Source organism: Sorex fumeus, unplaced genomic scaffold (genome assembly GCF_029834395.1).
Source record: "Sorex fumeus unplaced genomic scaffold, SorFum_2.1 ptg000036l, whole genome shotgun sequence".
Taxonomy (NCBI): domain Eukaryota; kingdom Metazoa; phylum Chordata; class Mammalia; order Eulipotyphla; family Soricidae; genus Sorex; species Sorex fumeus.
In genome coordinates this window covers 17513380-17529542 of record NW_026606093.1, presented here as the reverse complement: position 1 = coordinate 17529542, position 16163 = coordinate 17513380, and the positions used below count along the sequence as shown (strand labels likewise).

Below are 16163 nucleotides of genomic sequence, written 5' to 3'. Positions count from 1 at the left end.
GGGTAGGGCATTTGCCTTGCACGCAGTCAAACCGAGTTCGATTCCCAGCATCCCATATAATCCCCTGAGCCCTGCCAGGAGTAATTCCTGAGTGCAGAGCCAGGAGTAACCCCTGGGCATCACTGAGTATGGCCCAAAAAGAAAAAAAAGAAAGAAAGAAAGAAAGAAAGAAAGAAAGAAAGAAAGAAAGAAAGAAGTTAAATTTAAAATTTAGAATAAACTCTGCTAATAAGAGGCAAACAAATAAAAAAAAGCTCTAAAATAAAATTTTTAAAAGCTTTATTGTCGGCTCTCAGGCACAGCCATGGTACCAGAGGCACACGGACCTAATCCAGGCCCCCCAGCAGCTTGTGGCAGAAATGTGAATGGACTATGCATTAAACTATGGTACCATGTCCTCTCCCCACCCCGGGAGGGAAAGGGCGTCTGTCTCTTCCGCCTTTTACCGCCCCCGCACCCCCCACCCCCCCAGCACGGTGGCGGCTGTCTCAGAGCTTATTGGAAAGCCAGGTATGAGTCAGCGGCGACGGGGCAACTGCAGTCTCATGGGATGGGGGCATGGAACGGCTCGTCCTTCATGCCCTACCAAGGTCACAAGTTGCCCCCCATGAGCGGCTCTCCAGCATGGTCATGACTCCAGTCACACAGAAACCAATCTTCTGATTATACGGCTCTTGACAGAAATCTCTCCAGACTTAATTAGTAAAAGTATCAGAAATGAAAAATCACGTAGCCAATACGATTTTTATAACCAGCAATGGAAAACAAATTATTTCCCAATGCCTTTTCAACAGTTCTGATTGTTGGGGGGAAATTCCAAACAATACTGGTGCATCTTTTGTCGAAATAATGAATGCAATCAAAGTACAGAGAGAGTTAGGTAGAAATCATCTGCCTCACAGGCATCGGGAGGGATGGGGGGGCATATTGGGGTTCTTGGTGGTGAAAAAGTATTACTGGTGAAGGGAAGGGTATCTGATCATTGTATGACCGAGACTTAAATCTGAAAGCTTTGTAACTTTCCTCATGGTGATTCAATAAATCACTGTATCACTGTCATCCTGTTGTTCATCGATTTCCTTGAGCAGGCACCAGTAACATCTCCTTCATCCTAGCCCTGAGATTTTAGAAAGTGCCACATTCGAGGCTCTTTCAGGGTCAGGAGAATGAGACCCATCATTGTTATTAGTTTTGGGCGTATTGAATACACCACGGGGAGTTTGCCAGACTCTGCTGTGCGGGCAGGATACTTTCGGTAGCCTGCCAGGTTCTCCAGAGTAAGAACTATATAATAAGATTCAATAAATAAATTTAATAATAAATAAATAAAAGCGTTAGTGTTAATTCTCCACAGAGAAAACCATTTTTATTAATAAAAATTATAAAATATAGCCATGGGTAATGAAAGTTATATTTGTTGTGCTCATTAGTTAAAAACTAAATCTCTAACTTTCTCAGCACTGAACCAAGAACTTTTATCTAAATTTTTCACCAAGATATTACTTGTTCCTTAATCAGTTCATTCATTTGTGATTTCAGTGAATGAAAGATTCCAAATAGAAAGTATCACTGTATCACTGTGTCACTGTCATCCCATTGTTCATTGATTTCCTCAAGCAGGCACCTGTAATAGTATAAAATCTTCAAGGGGTGGCTGGTGGGAGGCCCTGACGGCTCTTCCCTAGCCGCCTGAGTTCAGGGTGGGTGCCGGGCCGCTCCCTCAGCCAGGGCGGCCCAGGTCATGGGGCAGATGGTGGACAAAATGAGGGCCAAGCCAGTAGATGGATCAGTTGACGTTTATTCATTCTCCCCACGCACCTGCCCCAGTTTCTGAGTCTCCCATCCTAGTCTCACACTGCCTCTCATTCCCATCTCCTCCTGTTTCTCCCGCTCATCTCTCCGTGCTCCATCTCGCAGCCTAAGCTCTCTATCTCCATGTGCCTGCTCCTGTATTCTTTTTCTACATTCTTCTCCCTAAGTCCTTTGCATAGCTATCCTCTCTGAGGTCCATCTTGCCGCCCTGCTCTCTTTCTTCTCTCCAGCTCTCTGGTCTCTCCAACTCCCCAGCACTCTGGGCTGACAATGTACCCAGTCTGGTAGCCAAATCCACATAAGAAAGCCCTTTCTGAGGGCCCACCAGGTTCAAAGGAAACACCACCTGGGGTATTCCAAAGCTCTTCCTGACTGCCCACGGACAAAATACCTCCAAGGTATTTTTCTCCTTAATACTTGTTATTTTTGTATTGAGGCTTATAGGACAGCTTTCCTGGGAAGGTCTTGCCACAGACTCAGACTACAGTGTTCAGGCCAGATTCATCATTCCTAACCCTAGCAGGGTCTGAATCTAGTTATTACTTTTTGGATCATGACAGCATTTGTCCATGACCCAGGTCTTAACTTACAGTTAAGCATTATGTCTCTTTCTTTGGCCAGGCCCATCTCAATGTCAGGGTATCACATAGCTTACCTGGTTCCATCCAGTCCCTCATCAGGACCCTTCTTTTGGGGGAGCTAGAAAGTAAGGGGAGCTGAGGCTTAGGTCGAGAGAACAGATGCCCAAGAGGAAAATATCACTGAGAGTCAGGTTACAAAAGCATAGCATATACTGTCTTCTTGTGTCCATAAAAAAAGGACATTGCTCTGAATAAACTATGCAAAGGATTTAGGGAGAAGAGAAAAACAATATTTACAAGTCAACAGCACAAAGAAAGAAATTAGAAATAAACACAGAGGAAAGGGAGCACTGTAATAGGAGCTACCCAATAACCCTAAACTACCTGAGGCTATGCAGGAAGGACAAAACAGTGTTATCCTCCAAGTAATGTCTCCATTCATAACACCCCTGAGATTTAAGCAGCCTCTCCTTAATTGCCTTTCCCAAAGACTGGAGGTTCTTTCAGAGTCAGGGGAATGAGACCCGTTATTGTTACTGTTTTTGGTATATCGAATACACCACGGGTAGCTTGCCAGGCTCTGCCATGTGGATGGGATACTCTCAGTTAACTTGCCAGGCTCTTCGAGAGGTATGTGTATATATACACACAAACACACACACACACACACACACACACACACACACACACATACCTCTATGATTTGTTGCCTATTATCTGGTCACGGTCACGGTCACAGTCCTCCCGTTGTTCATCGATTTGCTGGAGCGGGCCCAGTAGCGTCTCCATTGGAGACTTTGTTGTTACTGTGTTTGGCATATCGAATACATCACGGGTATCTTGCCAGGCTACTAAACCTAAATATATACACTTACTACAGTACTACCAGCCACACATGCCTTTATGTCTACACTGACAGTGAGTTGTTCCCTTGCTCCCCATCCAGAACATCTCCTGATTCCTTTTACCTATGTCCAAGATATCCAGAACAACAACATAAAAGACATAACACCTTCAGAGAAATACTAACTCTCGTTTGGTTCTTATAGTAAGAAACATATTTTTCAACAATTAAAAATATTCTGTGATTACAGCCATGAGGATAAAAACAAGTTAAAAAAAATACCCAAAAATTAAGGAAGCAGTTCAAAGAGAGTTTGTAAAAGACTGAATTAATTTTCTGAACTTCTTATTTCCCCTACTATGGTAAGATTGGTTCAATATAAACATACCAATGTGATTCCCAAACTCCAAACATCAGATCGGACATCATATCCTTGTCGAGATGCACTGGGGTCTATCCTTTCAGGCTGAAACACAAAGAGAAGTCATAGTTATTAAGTTATTATTTGAAGGCAAAAGTTAAATTAAGTAGTCAGAATACCTAATTTCTTCTAGAATTTTCAGATCGAGAAACAGATTGGAAGTAATAAAAACCCATCATTAGAAACAAGATTCCCTCCTTTCAGCTGACCCTACTCGGTCAGGATCCATCTGGCCTCCCAAGAGCTTGGGGTTCCCCTACCAAATCCTACCCATCAAGGCAGCACACTCCAAAGAACCAAGTCACTCCAGGTGAACTCGCTTCATCACTGCTGCCCCTCTCAGAGAAGCTGCCAGGCCTCTCTGGAGCCCAGAGGGCACCACCAAACCTGGACCTGGAAGGAAGCCCCAGATGATAGAAAAAAGAACATCAAAGGGATGTCCTCCCAGGTGAGAGTCCACCCTAACACCCTGTACCCTGCGCCCCTGGTCAAAATCCCCCTAGGACTTCTGTCCACCACACAGACTTAGGAAGGCAGTAGATATGCCAAATACAATAAAGAAGCAGAAAAATCACCTGGTCTAAAAGAGGAGAACAAAAGCCTTGGAAAGACTCACAGCATAAGAGACTCCTCTAATTCCCCAAATGAAGATCTCAAAGCAACAGTGACGGGAAGGTCTACTAAACTGAAGAAGACAATAGAACTTCAACAAGGAAATAGAAAGTAGGAGAATACTTCACTAAGAAATCACCAATCAGAACAGTAGAGTGGGAAAACCAAAACAACACAGTCGAGGCAATAAGTAGCAGAATGAAAGAGCAGAAGAACATTTCAGTGTACTAAAGACCAGATACATGAAACCATATGCAAAGAAGAAAAGAAGGGAAAGGAGAACAAAGAAAAATGAAGAAAGGAAAGAAGGGAAAGGAGAACAAAGAAAAATGAAGAAGGGAAAGAAGGGAAAGGAGAACAAAGAAAAATGAAGAAAATATCATATCTATGGGATAGTCTGAAAAAGAAATAGCATCCTAATTATGGGGGCACTAGACAGAAGAGATGGAGGAAGAAGTGTTGGCAACAAAACTTACAGTAAAACACTCCCCCAATTTGAAGATCAATATAGATTCTAAAATCCAAGCAGGTCAAAGAATATGAATCAGAATTTAAAAAAAAAAAAAACAGAAAAACACCAAGACATTGTAAATAAAAGGATAAGAATCAAAGATGGAGATGCTATCACAAAAGCAGCCAGAAAAAAAAACAAGATTACCTATTATGGAAAACTATTATGAGTATGAAAACCTCATAAAAATTACATATCCTTGAATATAATCCTTCAGGCTAGAAGGCAATGATATGATATTTTAGTACCTCAAATAAATTAGACATACAGACAAGAAAAAACCTCATTCAGCTAGGTGATTGAATTTGATGATGCAATACAAATGGCTAAAGTAGTCCTTTGTTACAAAACTGACTCTGCAAGATGCATGATAGTCACATATAAAAGGCTAAAGAAACAAAAAGCAATGACAGAAATTTCTAGAACCCGTACATAAAGATGGTGTTAAATTCTATTATTTCAATAATTTTGTCAAATTCCAATGACCTGCAATTACCAACCAGAGTGGCTGAACTGAGCCCATCCTTTCACAGCTTAGTAAAGACAAACTTCAACTGTCATGAGAAACACAGATTCAAGGTAAAAGGATGGAAAACAATCATGCAAGCAGGGACGGCATATCCGCATTAGACAAAATAGACATTAATCTAAGAAAGATAACAGAGATTACCATTGACTAATAATAATCAAGGGATCTATACACCAAGAAGATTTAAAGCTCACTAACATGCAGGAACCAAATTAATGATCAAAGTACGTAAAACAACTTCCAACAGGTCTGAAGAAAAACATCAACAACAACATAATAGAGGCAGTATATTTTAAGACCATCCTCTCACTATTGATGGATCAGCCAGACAGAGAGTCAATAAGGCAACAGCAGCCTTAAAAGATAAAAGGGAAGAGGCAGTTTTAGTAGACAAGTATAGGGCCCTCCAACCCCCTCCCTGTCACACTGAGTGCACGTTATACTCCATTGCTCACGGATTATAAGGACAGACCATGAGCTGGGACACAAAATATCCATGAAATCAAGAAAATCGAAATCACATCAAATACCTTCTCAAAACACAATGCTCTGAAGTTGGGGGACAAAACAGCTGGGAAGAGAACAAATACTTGGAAACTGAATAACGCACTATTGAACAATCGCTGAATCAAAGAGGAAATGAAAAAGAAAAAGAAAAAGAATCCTCAAGAATCATATAGCAGGGCTGGAAAGATAGCACAACAGGTTGGGTGCTTGCCCTGCACACGGCCGAGCCAGATTCAATCTCTAGCACTGCATGTGGTGCTCAAGCACCATCAGGAGCAACCCCTGAGCACAGCACCAGAAACAGCCTTTAACGTGACAGGTGTGGTCCAAAGCAGAACAAAAGAAAACAAGAAGAGGTTAAGGTTCAATCCCTGGGACCACATTTGGGAATCCTCGCCCCATCAGTCCCCTAAGCACCACCAGAAGTGATTCCTAAGCAGAGAAGTCCTCAGCCAGGTGGGGCCAAAAATAAGGTAAAGGTAAAGGTAAAGGCCCTCCCGTTGTTCATCGATTTGCTCGAGCAGGCCCAGTAACATCTCCATTGGAGACTTTGTTGTTACTGTGTCTGCCATATCGAATACGTCACGGGGAGCTTGCCAGGCTCTGCCATGCGGGCAAGATCCTCTCGGTAGCTTGCCGGGCTCTCCGAGAGGGGCGGAGGAATCGAACTCGGGTCGGCCATGTTGGCTGCGTGCAAGGCAAATGCCCTACCGCTGTGCTATCGCTCCAGCCCTAATGAATACAAATGAAAATGAAGACAACAGCTACCGGAACTCCTGAGACATAAGCAAAGATTATATTAGGGGAAGCTCACAGCATTACAGGCACTCATCAGAAACAAAACAGGTGAAAAGTAACCTCAACCTCCACCTTTAAGAAACTTAGAAGCACAATAATAACGGGAGTACAAATGTAGTAGAAGGAGATAAATAGTACAAATCTGAGTGGAAAAGAACAATAGAGAAATAAAATCAGAACACAAAGATCAATGAAGCCAAGAGTTGGGTCTTTTTTGGGTTTTTTTTTTTTTTGGAAAGAGTCAATAAGTTAGACGAATTACTCCCTGGATAGATTCACAAAGAGAAAAACCTGTGAATTAAATCAGAAATGGCAGAGGAAAATTACATCAAATACCCCCAAAAATAAAACACAGCATGTGATTATTATGAACAATTTTGACTCTGCACCGGAGAATCCAGAATAAATGGATAAATTTCTAGACTGAGTCCAGAGGAAGTCGACATCTGGATAGATCATTGCTATCAAGGAAGCTGAGACAGTTATCAAAACTCTTGCACAAGAACAAAAGTCCCAGACCAGATGAGTTAACTAATGGAGCTTTCAAAACCTTCAAGAGAAGTTCTAGAGGTAGAGTGCTGCTGGCAGAACAACCTGGACCTGGGGGGCCAGTGCATCAGCAGACGGATGGTGCCTCCAGGCTTCTTGATACCCCCAATTGCCTCTGTGCCTTTCGTCTGACCCCAATGACTTGGGGCCAAGTTTCTGAGAAATTAAATGAACAAAAGCTAGGTATGAGGGAGCCATGCCCACAAACCACCTCTGGCTCAGTTATACAAGCTTATTTATTGGTCTTACATCAGAGACTCATAAATAAATCTCGAAAGAGATCAAAATCAGGCCATTTAAGTGCAGTAATAGCCATAATCCAGACTCACAAATTAACCTCGAAGGAGAATAGCATGCCGCAGAGATGCCTGCCTTGAGATTCCAAATATTTAAAACTTTTAGAATTCCAGCATTCATACTATTCATAACAAGCAATACAAAATAAAATAAATTATTTAGCATCTGCCTATGAGGCAGGTTTGGGTGGCAGAGGGAAAATTCTAAACAATGGTCATGGGAAAGTGTAATGGTGATGGGGTTGATGTTGAAATATTGAATGTAAATAATTATTGTGAACAACTGTGAAAAAATTAAAATTTTTCTTAAAAAAGATAGCACTGTAGCACTATCCTCCTGTTGTTCATCAATTTACTCTAGTGGGCCCAGTAACGTTTCCATTGTAAGACTTGTTACTGTGTTTGGCATGTTGATTATGTCACAGGTAGCTTGCTAGGCTTTGCCTTGTGGGCGAGATACTCTCCGTAACTTGCCAGGCTCTCCGAGAGGGATAGAGGAATCGGACTCAGGTCGGCCAGGTTGGCCACATGCAAGGCAAATGGCCTACCCACTGTGCTATCGCTCCAGCCCTTAAAAAGATAAAAAAAAAAAAAATTTAAAGATAGAGAAAAAAGAAATGAAAAAGTTCTATCCAAATTTCTCAAGCTCTTTCAGGAAGAGGAAGAGAGAGTACCCCCCCCCCTTCCCAAACAGTTTATTTCCTTAATTAACAAAAGCTGATAGAGATACTATTTAAAAAAAAAATTAGACCAATTTCCAATACCCTTGATAAACTGATGCAAAGATCCTCAATAAAATCTTAGTGAATAAAATAGAGCAATATATTCTATTCACTATATTCTTAGTGAATACAATATAGCAATAAATTAAATGCATCACACATCATTATCGAACGGGATTCCTCCCAGGTTACGATACTAGTTCAATATACACCAATCGATTGTGATATATTATTTCTATAAAAGGAAAGACAAAACCATATGATCATGTCCATACAGAAAAAGCATTTGAAAAGATCCAACCCTCAGCCAGAAGGAGACAGATAAAGAATGATGTCTCTCATATGCAGAATATAAAAAGGCAAAGTAAGGGAATTAACAATTGGCTTTAAATAATAGAATTCACTTAAGGACTGTCCATAGACTAGAGCTATCCAGGGTAATGAGAGTAGGGATGGGGGTAGGGGTCCTGAAGAAGAAGGGTAAGACAATGGTGAGGAAATGGACACGCTCATGGTGGGGTGGGATGTCAGAATGTTATAAGAATAAAATCCTATTAATGACAGTACTGTAAAATTGTAAAGCACAGTGAGTAAAATGAAGTTTAAAAAGGGGTAAAAGAAATGTGTACTGAAGGAACTCACCTCACTATTGGAAGGGCCATAGACAGCAAACATCATCTCTAAGAGTGAAAAACTAAATGCCTTTCTTCTAGGGTCAGGGGCGAAACAAGAACCTCCACTTTGACCATGAGGGTTTTGTTTCAGGGCACGCCTGGCAGTGCCAAAGGCTTCCACCTGGCTGCATCAGGGACTCAGAACCGTCTGGGGTGGCAAAGGTCAGACCTGTGTTAACTGTGTGGAAGGCAAGACCCTATGTCTCTGGTCCTCACCACTACTAAATACAGTATTGGAAGTCCCTGTCACAGCAATCAGACAAAAAGAAGTCAAAGAAAGGAATTCGGTTTGGTTAAGAAAACATCTAATGATCATTGTTTGCAGATGACATAATGTTATAAATAACCCTAAAGATCACAGTAACAAAACCCTAGAAAAAAGTTAGTTACATATCAAGTCACAAAAATCTTTTGAATTTCTGTATGGCAACATAAATGTAGAAGAGAAAAAAATTTTAAAAGCTATCCCATTTAAGGTCACGTCAAAGTCAAATATCTAAGAATCAATTTAAATTGTTCTTTAATAAAAGAAGACACAGGAAGTGGGAACGCAGTCCTTATTCATAAATTGGAAGGATCAACATCATTACAATTGTATCTTAACCAAAGTAATTTATAGATGTGATATAATTCCCATCAAAATTGTCATGACATTTTTCAAAAACTGAGAACATATACTTGTAAAATTCATATGAAACCTTTAAACTCCCAGAATAGTAAAAGCAATGCTAGGAAAAAAGACAGAAGGTGTTGCATGCCAAAAGTTTAATATTTTTTTTCTTTTTTTATGTTTTTGGGTAACACCTGGCAATGCTGAGGGGTTACTACTCCTGGCTCTGCATTCAGGAATCACTCCTACAAGCTCAGAGGACCACTGGGATGTGGGGATCAAACTCGGGTTGGCCACTTGCAAGGCGAAAGCTCCATCCACTGTATTATTGCTCTGTCCCCTAATTCTTACAACAAAGCCATAGTAGCACTGTAGCATTGTCCTCCCATTGTTCATTGATTTACTCAAGCAGGCACCTGTAATGTCTCCATTGTGAAACTTGTTGTTACTGTTTTTGGCATATGGAATATGTCACGGGGAGCTTGCCAGGCTCTGCCGTGTGGGAGGGATACTCTTGGTAGCTTGCCGGGCTCTCCGAGAGGGATGGAGGAATTGAACCCGGGTCTGTTGGTGCAAGGCAAACGCCGTACCTGCTGTGCTTACGCTCCAGTCCGAAAGGGGAACAGGGGGGCCTCAAGTAAGCTACAGAGTCTGGCAAACTCCCCGTGGCGTACCCAATATGCCAAATACCAGTAACAATGATGGGTCTCATTCTCCTAAAGAGCCTTGAATATAATCTCAGGGCTAAGATGAAGGAGACGTTACTGGGGCCTGCTCGAGGCAATTGACGAAGCTATAGTAATCAAAGCCAATTGGAACTGGAACAAAGACGGCCTCAGACTCCCAGATCAATGGTACAGGAATGAAACCCGAGATTAATCCTCAGATCTAAGAGCAGATGACCAAGGGGCTGGATGCAATGGGGGGGTGAGGTGGGGGGGAGGGAGGAACTGCACCAATAAACGGGGTGAGGGAGACTGCAGAGACACAAGTCAAAATAGAATCAGACCCCATCTCAGACCATACACAAAGGTTAATTAAAAATGAATGAGGGGCTGGAGCGATAGCACAGCGGGTGGGGCGTTTGCCTTGCACCTGGCCGACCAGGGTTCGATTCCCAGCATCCCATATGGTCCCCTGAGCGCCGCCAGCAGTAATTCCTGAGTGCAGAGCCAGGAGTAACCCCTGAGCATCGCAGGGTGTGATCCAAAAAAAGCAAAAATAAATAAATAAATATAAAAATGAATGAAAGATCTTGCTAACAAATCTCTTTTTATAAAGCACAGAGTACAACATAGGTAGGACCCTACCGGGAGGAGTCCTCAATAACATGACAGAACTGGCAAAGAAAACAAAAGCAGAAATACACAAATGTGATTATATCAAACTAAAAATCCTTTGCACTGTGAAAGAAATGAGGCCTAAAATAAAAACACACCCTACAAAATATGAGAAACACTTGCAGATCACACAACATTTATAAAGTATTCTCAAAGTGTAGCAACACCAAAATCCCCAACAAATTTCATTGAATGATAGAAGATTTAAAAAATTCCTCAAAGATGGCATATGGAAAAATGAAATATAAAAAAAATTCCCTCCTCATCATTGATCATCAAGGAAAAGCAAATCAAAATGACAGTGAAGTCATATCTCCTCACATAAGCACAAATGTTCTATATCAAAAATTCAGAAACAGTAAGTGTTGGAAAACGTGGTAAAATTAGAATTCATTCATTGCTGTGAGGAACACTGTGATCTTCAGCCTCTATCATACATTAACTGACCTTAAGTCTAAGAATGAGGGCTCTCAGTAATGTTCCATTGGTCTACCTACTGTAGTAGCACAGTTTTTGTACGGTTATGTTCCTTTTTTGGTTGGGGGGCCACACGCAGCAGTGCTCAGGCACTCAGGGATCACTGCTAAAAAGGCTCGGGGGACCCTATGGAGCGCCAGGGGGTGGATCTTGGCTGGCTGTATTCAAGGCAAGTACTTTACCCACTGTATTGTCTCTCTATCCCCCATACTGTCTTTATTACTAAAACATTATAGTGGAATTTAAACACATAGAATGCAATACCTCCTGTCTTATTAAAACTCTTTCACTATTGGCAGATTTTTATGATACCATACAAAATTTAGGAAATTTAAATCCTTAAAGAGTATCATCAGAAATTTAACAGGGATTGCGCTGAGTGTGTATTCCTTGGGTAGGATGGTCATCTTTAGATAGAATGGTCATTTGGCAATGTTCATTCTTCCAAAAACATGGAACATTGTTGCTGAACATGCAATGGAAAAATATTTCCATTTCCTAGTGTCCTATTCCATTGAATTATGACATAACTTTTGATGAACAAATCTCTGACATCCTTTACTGATTCTTAAGCATTTGATGTTTCAGTACACTAAACAGAATGAGGTTCTTTGTTATTCCTTTCACTTCTGATTCATCATTTGTACACACAAATGCCACAGAATTTTGTGTGTTGAATTTCTGGCCTATTAGTTTGCTATATTCTTTTATTGTTTCTAAGAGCTTTTTTGTGGAATCTTTGTGTCTATTGTGCTCTCATCTGCAAACAATGATGGCCTACCTTCTTTTCTAATGTGAATAACTTTGATTTGTTTGTCATGCCTGAGTGATGAGGCAATAACTTCCCAACTATAATGAATTAAGAGTGGACCCCCTTGCTGGGCACCTGTCTGAAGGAAAAGACTCAGTCTTTAACAGTGATGATGGCTGGAAGTTTTTATCATGTGTTTGTTTCTTTTGGGTTGGGACCACACTTAGAAGTACTCAGCTTAGTCCCAATATACTAAAGAATCATTCCTGGTGGATCTCAAGGGGCCAGATGGAGTGCTGGGGGCCCAGCCCAGTGAGCCATGCATAAGGCAAACACCTTAACTGCTACGCTGTCCCTTTGGCCCTGCAGGTTTACTGCAGATAGTCATTACTATTTTAAGGCACATTCATTCTATTCCAATTCTGTTGAGTTTTTATCATGAATGGGTATTGAATTTTGTCAAAGGCCTTCTCTGGATGGATATGACTATATTATCTTTGCCTTTCCTTTGGTTGATGTAGGGTAGTATATTAACTGATTTGCACATGGGATAAAACCCACTCAAACATGATATAATTGTCCTTTAAATATTTTATTGGATATAGTTCACTAAGACTTTGTTGAGCACCTTCACGTCAATGTTCAGGAATATTGATCTAAAATTGTTATATTTCTGGTTCTGGTATTGTAATGCCTTCATAGAAGCATTAGGGAAGATTTCTATTTTTTAGATGTTTTGGAAGATCCTGTGGAGTATGAGCATCATCATCTTTTAAGTTTTGTTCAAAGTGAAGTAGTGAACACATCTGACACATCTGAACCAGAGTTGGTTTTTTTTTTTTTTTTTTTTTGCTCCACCTGGTGGTCCTCAGGAGTTATTCTCTTTTTGTACTCAAAGATCACTCCTTCTTGGGAAGATCCTCCCAGGATGGGAGAAACATGCTCAAAGTAGACTATAGACCAAACATGATTGCCACGCATTGCCTCTTGCAAATCACAACACCCAAAAGGAGAGAGAGAAAAGGGAATGTCCTGCCACAGAGGCAGGGTGGAATGGGGGGAATGGGGGGTGGGAGGGATACTGGGATCCATGGTGGTGGGAAATGGGCACTAGTGGAGGGATGGGTATTTGATCACTGTATAACTGAAACCCAAGCACAAAAATTTGTAAGTCTACAACTGTACCTCATAGTGTCTCACTAATAAAAATTTAAAAAAAAAAAAAAAAAGATCACTCCTGGTGGTGCTTGGGAATACCAGTATCAGGCTTGAGTGAGCTGTGTGCAAGGCACTACCCATTGGCTTACCTTCTACTATCTCTGGGATCGTTGTTCTTAAGGAGATTTTTAATCACTATTTCAGTTTCTTTAGTCTTCTTTGGTCTGTTCAGGTTTTCTACCTCTTCTTAACTCAATCTTAAAAGGCTGTATGCTTCTAAGATGAATTCATTTCTCTTAAATTCTCTAAATTTACAAACAGTTGCTTTATGTTATTCATAGTAATTCTTATGATTTCTGTGTAACTGTCATATTTCTCCTCTTTCATCTCTGATTTGACTAAATGAATCTTTCTTTGTTTTTATTATTTTTTAAGTCTAGCTGCAGGTTTGTTAATCTTGTTTATTCTTTCATAAACAAGTTCCTGTCTTCATTGAACCCCGGTATTGTCTTGTTTTTGTTTTTATATGTCTATAGCAAAGATTTCTCTCTGAATTTTGTTATTTCCTTCCTTCTACTTATTTTTGATTCATCTGTCTCTTCGGCCACGTGATTAGGTCACTAATCTCAGTTCATAACTCTTCCCCGATGCAGGCCTGCATTGCCTGCCACTTCCCAGCAACGAAATTCCTCTTGTGTCCTATATGTTCTGGTCTTAATTCTTATTTCAAAGAATCTTTTTAATTTCTGTTTGATTTTCTCTTTGAGAGAACTGCTATTTAACAGAACGAAGTTCAATTTCCAAATGTTTTCCCTAGCATTTCTTTTTATCACTGATTTCTACCTTGATGACTTTGCGGGATGAAAAGTATTTGATATGATTTCTATTTTTGTGATTGTATTTGAACTGTGTCTCCCAGTATGCAGTATATCCTAGAGAATGTTCCATGTGCAATGTGGGAGAAAGTATATTTTGGGCTTGGGAGGTTGGAAAGTCCTGAACATGTCTATTAGATTCAGTTCTTCTAATTCCTTGGGATTTTTTTTTAATTGATGTTCTGCCTGGCTGGTCTCTCCAAAGATCAGTTGTGGTATTAAAGTGTCCCACTATTATTGTGCTGTTGCTCAAGTATCTCCTAGGATTTTTAACAATTATAAACTTTGCTGCCTCTTCAGTGTGTATATATTGATGAGAGTTAAGTCCTATTGATCTATTGGTTCTTTACCCAGTATATCAGATCCGGCCTATCTATTTTTTTAAGTTTAAATGTTATTTGGGCTGATCTAAGTATGACTGCTCTGGTTTTTATAGTCTGCCATTTGACTCTATGATTGTTTTCCAGCTTTTCACTCTGAACCTATGCTTCCTATCAGAATATAAGACTGTCTCCTCTATAAGCAACAGAAGACTAGATTTTGTTTCGTGACCACTCTGTTCTCTATAGAAGGAAGTTCAGTCCGCTGATGTTAAGAGAAATTATTGATACGAAGGAATTTACTAAATGAATCTAAGAGTTGTTTAGCTGCTTAGGCTGTCTGACCTTTGCTTTCTATATGCAGCCATTTGGTATCGCTGCCAAAAGCTGGTTTAGAGTCTATAAATATTTTCAGCTGTTGTTTATCTGAGAATGCTTTTATCCCTCTTTAATTCTGAGTGATAACGTTACCAGTAGGGGATTGTTAGAGGTTCTTTCTATTCAATATTTTGTATGTCATTCCATTATTTTCTTATTTGTAGAGTTTTACTAGAGAAATCCTGAAATCTTATATGTTTCCCCTTGTACGAGAGGTTTTGCTTCCTTACTCGTGCTGCTTTATAAAGAGTCTTTAAGGAATGCTTCTGTTTTTGTTTCTTTTTTCTTTTTTTTTGCTTTTTGGGTCACACCTTGCGACGCACAGGTGTTACTCCTGGCTCTGCACTCAGGAATCAGCCCTGGCAGTGCTCAGGGGACAGTATGGGATGCTGGGAATCAAACCTGGGTTGGCCGCGTGCAAGGCAAACACTCTACCCGCTGTGCTACTGCTCCAGCCCCATGTTTCTTACCATTTTGACCCAGTGCATATTTATTCCTGGTGTTCTGCTTGTGGTTTACTTTGACGGGCACTCACTGGGACTTCAAGAGGGAGAGTTCACATTTATTAGGATTGGGTAAATCCTCACTTATTTTTTGCTTTAATTAACCTTTCTTCCCCTCTAACTCTTTTCCCTCTCAAACTCATGACTTTGAGATTGCTCTTCTTGGTACTGTCAATATCTTCTATAATCTCATTTTCTCTCATTATGTTTTCTATTGCTCTTCTTTCCTGCTGTAGCAGTTTTCCTATTTTTTGAGTTCATTATTTTGATTTTTCAGCTTCATCCATTCTGGTGCTGAAACTTGTTACTGTACTCTTTAGATCTTTTATTTCAATTTGAATGAGAACTTTTATTTTCACCCTAAGACTCTCTTCAAGTTTACTGATTGTTGGTTCAAATATCTTTTTTCCAGATCATCAAGCAACAGTATGATGGTCCTAAAGTCTTTCTGCAGGCAAATTTTAAACATCTGATATTGCTGTGGCTCTCCCTGGACTCCTGTCCCCTTCTGGTGACATGGCTAAGGTCCAATGTTCTTCACTGTTCCTGGTGCTCCATTCAACAAAAGCTGGTGCTGGTCTGGGCAGGAACTGCTGGTGCCATGACTGGTGGAGAGTGACTGGAGCTGAAGCGGTCACAGGAACCTGGTGCTGAGTCGGGTGCGGGCCTGGCAGTGCCCGGTGGGCGGTGTTATAGTTGCTGAAGCAGCCACGGGAACCCTGGTGCTGAGTCAAGTGTGGTACTGGCGGTGATGGCGAGTGTGTGATGGCAAGTGTGTGCATAGCCTGGACATGGTGTGGGCTCTCCCTGAGCCACGGTGGGATGGAACAGGGGTTTAGAACCTCCCAAGGGTGTCAGATGCACACAGTTCTGTCAGAGATGCACACGTGCTGGA

General features: G+C 40.8%; 1 protein-coding gene across 3 annotated transcripts in view; it reads right to left on the bottom strand.

Moving 5' to 3' along the window:
* The window catches only part of MAP2K4 (mitogen-activated protein kinase kinase 4), a 177900-nt gene that overhangs the window by 23411 nt on the left and 138326 nt on the right, over nucleotides 1–16163 (bottom strand). For all 3 annotated transcript variants that reach the window (XM_056117815.1, XM_056117816.1, XM_056117817.1), the window contains one exon: nucleotides 3626–3703. In XM_056117815.1, coding sequence (XP_055973790.1) covers nucleotides 3626–3703 — 78 coding nt within the window. The remainder of the gene's footprint in view (nucleotides 1–3625; nucleotides 3704–16163) is intronic.